Source organism: Semicossyphus pulcher, unplaced genomic scaffold, assembly GCF_022749685.1.
Source record: "Semicossyphus pulcher isolate SPU_LCO1_2020_fin unplaced genomic scaffold, fSemPul1.0.p SCAF_2, whole genome shotgun sequence".
Lineage (NCBI taxonomy): Eukaryota > Metazoa > Chordata > Actinopteri > Labriformes > Labridae > Semicossyphus > Semicossyphus pulcher.
In genome coordinates this window covers 3,826,829-3,833,085 of record NW_027211693.1, presented here as the reverse complement: position 1 = coordinate 3,833,085, position 6,257 = coordinate 3,826,829, and the positions used below count along the sequence as shown (strand labels likewise).

Below are 6,257 nucleotides of genomic sequence, written 5' to 3'. Positions count from 1 at the left end.
TGTCCGCATTAACATGTCTTCTTATGTAGACTACAGTTCCCATCAGCCCGTTGTGCTTAAAATGAATGAAATTCACAGCTCTTAAAGCGCTCCACTACGCCCCGACCTGAAGAACAGGGCTGCTGCAGCTTCACTCTTACACTGCTCATAACACACACAGGCATGTTGATGTATGTTACACACACACACACACACACAGAGGCGTGTATATATACATGTTACACACACACACACACACACACACACACACACACACTGTGGGGTCAGTTGATGTGTGGAATGTGTATTTGTGTGTATTTTTAGCCTGAACTCGCAGCAGTTGTTGTTTTCAGCGTCAGAATAACTTTCATCCAACTTTCCAACAGCTGCTTCACTTTCTGTTTCTGCGGCGTCCACCTGAAACATGTGACATCATCCCGTTATGACATCACACTGTCAGACCCCGCCCACTCCAAACACTCAGCCAGTGGAGATGCTTTCTGTCACTGCTTCTGTTTGTGTCAAATACATTTTTATGATCATCTGACACCTTCATCGACTCTTCTGCTCACCTGAAGCGCCACACGGCACCTCCCCCACACACCTGATCCAATTAAGAGCTCAACGCTGATTGGCTGATAAAGAGAAGGTGATCCACCTGAACGCAGCGTGACGACACTTTAATCCGATCACGTTTATAAAACAGAGAGATTACACACACACACACACACACACACACACACACACACATACACACACACTGTCAGTACTTAATTACAAATTTGTACTTCATTCGAATATTTTTACTTCTACTCCACTAAAGCTGAGGACATTTTTAAAGTGTAGTTTAAATACTTTTTAATCCACGATCTGTTGATTTATAATACTTTAAGGAACGACGTGCGTGTGTGTGTGTGTGTGTGTGTGTGTGAGGCCGCTGAGGGTCAACAAACTGTGTCCCCACGTTGTGTTACATGTTGTGTGTCTGACACTCGGCAGGTGTTTGTGTTGGCAGAGAAACAAGATGACTGACGGCTGAGAGAGAACAGGCAGCAACGAGCGCGAGATAACAAAGTGGGTTTGGTGAACGGGGGGGGGGTCGAAGAGGAGGAGGAGGAGGGCGAGGAGGAGGAGGAAATGCAGGATGGAAAGGAGGAGGAGGAGGTGAATAGGAATAAAAAGGAGAAGAGGAAGGAGGAGAAAAAAGAGGATGTGAAGAAGAAGGAGAGGAAGAGGGGGAGGTGAAGAGGGTGAGGAAGCAGAAGAAGGGGAAGATGAAGATGAAGAGTAGAATAAGAAGGAAGACAAGAAGAAAAAGAAGATGAAAAGGCAGGAGGAAAAGGAGGAGGAGAAGAAAAAAGGAGAAGAAGTGAAAGTCAGGAGAGGAGGAGAAGAAGAACAGAAAGGGGAGGGAAATGAGGAGGAGGGGAAGAGGAAAAAGGAGGAGGAGGTGAAAAATTGTATCCGTACTTTTGTACTTAATGTTCTTATTTTGTCAGGTTACTTCTTCTTCTGTCTCTGTTTGGTAATAAAGTACAGAGTGTGTGAGCATACAGTACATACCTGTGTGTGTGTGTGTGTGTGTGTGTGTGTGTGTGTGTGTGTGTGTTCTGCAGGTCTTAATATAAACTGAGGTCAAGCGTCTCTATAAATAGACGTCGGTTCATTGTGAGAGATTACAGTTCAGAGGGATACACACACACACACACACGCACATGCACACACACACGAACGCACACACACAATCTCTGCTTTTAAAACTTTATTCTTTCAACAAAACTAAATGTAACAAATAAAAAAAGAAGAAATCATCACAGGAGTGAATATTTGATGAACTGATCAGCTTCAGTGTTGGTCACATTTTAAAGGAAGTGCTGCCCCCTGGTGGTGAGCGCTGCAGCTGTGGCTGTATAGACAGTATGTATATATAATAGAACTATTATTAAAAAGTAATTCTCTAAATGCAACTGATTTAACAAAAACATAAAGGCCTGCTGAGAATGTAAACGGAACGCGTTGCATTACTTTTGCATCGCTTTGAACTATATATATATATATATATATATATATATATATATATATATTTATATTATTATATATTACAGTCACAGATCTTCTGTTCATAGTCACATGTGACTTTCAGGTGAATCTGCCACCATCTCTATTTTATAAGAAAGTGTTGCTGAATATTCATCACTCACTCTTTACATATTATTTTTACTTTATTTCTCGGTGCTCTCGTGTTGTTTTTTCCTTCTGTGACAAACTTTGTTTCCTTGTTGAGAATTTTTTTTTAAAGTTTTTATGATCAAATATAAAATGTAAACTTTACTGTTTCAGCAGACTCATAAAACAAACAGACATGAAATAAGAAATTTAATGAGACGATATGAAGAAAAGAAATGAGTCACAAACAAACACAAACATATCAGCCAATGACGGGCTGAGTATGAGGTCATGTGACTTATCAAGGTGTTATACGCTTAAACATTTCATAAATATGTTCAAATACAACGTTCCAATTTCATTTAGCAGACGCTTCTGTCCAAAGCGACGTAAACACATTCACCGAGCAGATCAATCTAAACAAACAAAGTCACATTTTCTCCTGACTTCGACCTTTGACCCCTGAGATCCATCAGCATCACAGTCCTGTTTCCTGCTCGTCTCCTTCAGAACAGACTGAGGGCAGAGCCGAGCCCATGCAGCAGGTCCAGGTTCAGGTAAACTCTGCAGAAGGTGAGAAAGATGCCGAGACACGAGAACCCGATGAGAACCCAGAGAACCTGCCCGCTCAGGTACAGAGGAGCCAACCTGCAGAGACAGAACGTCATCATGATCCACTCGTTATTTTATATTTGATTAAACTCTGTGTGTGACGAATGAGCCGACGACACACAGGTATGAGTCTCTCTGACCATCGGCCCAAAATGTTCCTGTTCTGGTCGTCTGACGTCATAAAGAAGAAGCAGGAACATTTCTTATCTTTGTATAGCGACCTTAGCAAGAGGAAGTTAGCAGCTGTTTTTTGTCTGATTCCTACAGAAGTTCAGGCTTTGTGTTCAGGCCGAAGGACCGGGCAAGTTTCCAACAATCTTGTCTCAGAAACCTGGAACGCCACAAGGTCTTCTTCTCTGAGTGTGAACACTCTGAACCTCCTGAAGTCATTCAGACGGTGATTTATCATCGATTCAGCAACTTTACTTTTAGAAATGTAGAAATGTTCTTCAACCGCTGAAAGAAAAGCTGCAGACGAGACTCAGGGCAGTTTTATCTACAGCTGAAAGAGTAGGACAGAAACACAGGGATCAAAGTAAAGTGTCTTTGTGGTTTATCTGAAACATGCAACACCTGTCAGAAAACACCTGAACTGAAAATGATCTTAAAGGTTGGTTAGTTGTTCTGTGTGCATGAACACAGGCGGAGCGTCGTACCGTCCCTGAGGCGACTCTGAATATCCATGAAAGTATCTGAAGCGTCCGTATAAATAGATCAGGCCACAGACGGAGGACAAGCCTGAAACACAGACGCACAATAAAGATTAACATGAGCTGAAAACAGAACAAACACACACAAGACAAACTGTGACAGACTGTGTGATCACCCTGACTGAAGAAGAGTCCGCACGTCCACAGGACGGTGATGAAGATGGGGAAATACTCCGAACAGTTCGCTCTGAACACAAAGAAAACATTATGACGGTTAAATAAGAAATATTATTAGTTACTTCTGTTCGTTTTCATCAGAGAAACTTTGACAGGAATTCAGGAACTTTAATCTCTTATTAAATGAGAAGAACTTGACCCCAGAAACAGCCCTGAGGAGGAACTTCCTGTTGGAGCACGAGCTCTGACAGGCTCAGATTGTTATTCTAAGTGTGTGACAACATGACAGAAAGGATCCCTACAGAGATAGACCTTTCTGTTACAGAGGAAGATGATTGTTTTAACCACACACAGACGTTACATCGCTCTCTGCACACACACCAGACTCCATTCACAAAATCACTGATTTTACCTCACAGAATCACTGTTTTTGTCAATGGAGTCTGGTGTCAAAATTCTTTTCACAACTTTTTATAATGAAATTAGTTTAAAGGTTTATCAGCTCCATTTGGTTCACAGTTTAAAAACAGACTTCAGTCCCTTTTAATCAAGTCAAACCTCTTTAGTCCTCTTACATTTCCCAGCATGCCCTGCTGCACATCCTCTGAAACGGTTTCTTAATGTGTGTCTAATTTAATAGTTGAAGTCCTTAAAGTGCAGAAACATAAATGATAGACTGACAGATCTCCACCTGCAGCAAACATCTTACAAACTGTTTTTATTATCAGTTTTATTATTTCATCAAATTTATCAAATAAAAACACCAGAAAAACTCAAGTTTTAAAAGCTGTGTGTGAAAACTGCTTTATGTCCTGAATCATTTGTGTTTCTAACTCTTCTTCAGACTGAACAGAGTTAGCACAGTTTTTATTAAGTTGTATTTGTATTTACTCGCACGAGACATCGACCCTTTCCTGCATCTTCTTAGGGACGGAATGTATGACGACAAAACACTCACACCTGAGACACAGAGGTGACCAGGATGAAGAAGATTCTCCTGTTTCATATTAAGTCTGTTCCCGCCGCTCTCGCTTTAAGTAGCCTCACAGCAGCTGCATTCATGGTGCACTTTGTGAGCTGACTTCTGTTGAAGACAGGCGGCTAACTGAATGAACTGTAGAGATGTTTTCCTGCTGTGCACTGCCACCTGCTGGTCAGTTTGGTGGCCTCTTACACTGTTGTGTTTTGTGATGTCGATGTTGATGAACATTTTTCATTATAAAGATTTAAGTGGTTAAAACATTTTGTGATTTGTCATCTAGGAGGCGGTGACGCGTCCTGAGGACGGACCAGTTTAGAAGCACTGCTTTCGATTAAAGCGACCTGACATCGTAAAATAAGAGTTAGCCTATCAGAAGGGCAGACGTCTTTTTAACCTTCAGACTCACTGAGCTCTGAAGACTCGCTCAAACTCCGGCGGGCCGACGGTGGAGGGCGGAGACACCGAATGCTTCCTCCTGGCGTAGATCACCTGCAGAGAGAAATAGGCTGCGCGCGCGCACACGCACACGCGCACACACACACACGCGCACACACACACACACACACACACACACACACACAGGTATAATCTGTGAAAAGTATGCAGATTATTTTCTCTGTTAATCGATCGATTGGTTTGTAAGAATAGAGAGAAATGTCACTTTCATCAGACCAAACCTTTAAACAGATTTCTCACTACCTGAATGTTTTCTGCCTCTCAGATGCTGCAGATTAAATACAAACATCAAACGTTTATTCATGCAGCGACTCACACAGATCAGAATCCTCTGTTTGTTGTAATGCAAAGTTCATTCATAAAAGTAATAATATGAGTCAGTAATAGGAGTGAAAGCAGTGACAGCAGACCGGCTCAATACAAGAAAATAAACCAGTCAAATAAACAGAGGAAACTCACAGATCGATTAAAAAGAGTTTTAACTTCTTTAAACATCTTAAAATAACTTTCTCACAAATAAAAATGTATCATGAATTTATCTGTTCTTCTGTCACAGGAAGTTTTACATTCAACCAAACCTCATTCATGTTTTCATCAAATTAACCCTGTTCATCCTCCTCTCATATTTCCCAGCATGCCCCTCTCACCTTGCTCCAGGACGCCGAGCACAGTAACAGCGGCGAGGACGACCGCCTGCTCCAACATCTTTGCAGCCGCACGATGAGTCAGACGGACAGGTGAGACCGAGACACACCTGAAGGCTGAAATACAGACCGCTAACACACACAGAGACAGGTAACACTGAGGAGGAGCTCACCTGCAAGGGGCGGGGCAGGAATACACAATTAACCAGGTGAAATGCCGTTAACCAGGTTAAACCCCCCCACTTCAGTTCATAGGTTTGTTTCTTACTGTATTTTGTCAACTATCCATATTTGTATTATCTGCTCTAAAGACTGAAGGTCCCTTCATATATTCATTTTTAGTTCTTCACTAAACTCCATTTCACCGGCCTCTACTTCCTCAGAATGTTTAACTGATAAACATTTAAACCATTTAAAGCTGCTTTAACTTACAGAGGACAGGCAGGTAAGCAGGGTCATAAAGGGGTCATTCATTTATGGACTTGGTGCTAAACTGCGTTAAGTTAAAGAAACACTTCTTGGAAACGATGCAGAACTAGTTAGACGTAAAACTGTTCAGAGTTAAAAGTGCTGAAGACGTGAAACTTTCTG

The 6,257-nt window shown here is 41.8% G+C and overlaps 1 protein-coding gene across 1 annotated transcript; it reads right to left on the bottom strand.

The window, feature by feature from the left end:
- Positions 1-2,573: 2,573 nt before the first annotated feature.
- ltc4s (leukotriene C4 synthase) lies at positions 2,574-6,081 on the bottom strand. The gene is made up of 5 exons (XM_069670344.1): positions 5,670-6,081; positions 4,973-5,072; positions 3,584-3,654; positions 3,414-3,495; positions 2,574-2,793 (listed from the first exon to the last, which is right to left on the bottom strand). The coding sequence occupies exons 1-5, from the start codon at positions 5,725-5,727 to the stop codon at positions 2,652-2,654; spliced, it is 453 nt and encodes a 150-aa protein (XP_069526445.1). The 5' UTR covers positions 5,728-6,081; the 3' UTR covers positions 2,574-2,651.
- Positions 6,082-6,257: the final 176 nt, after the last annotated feature.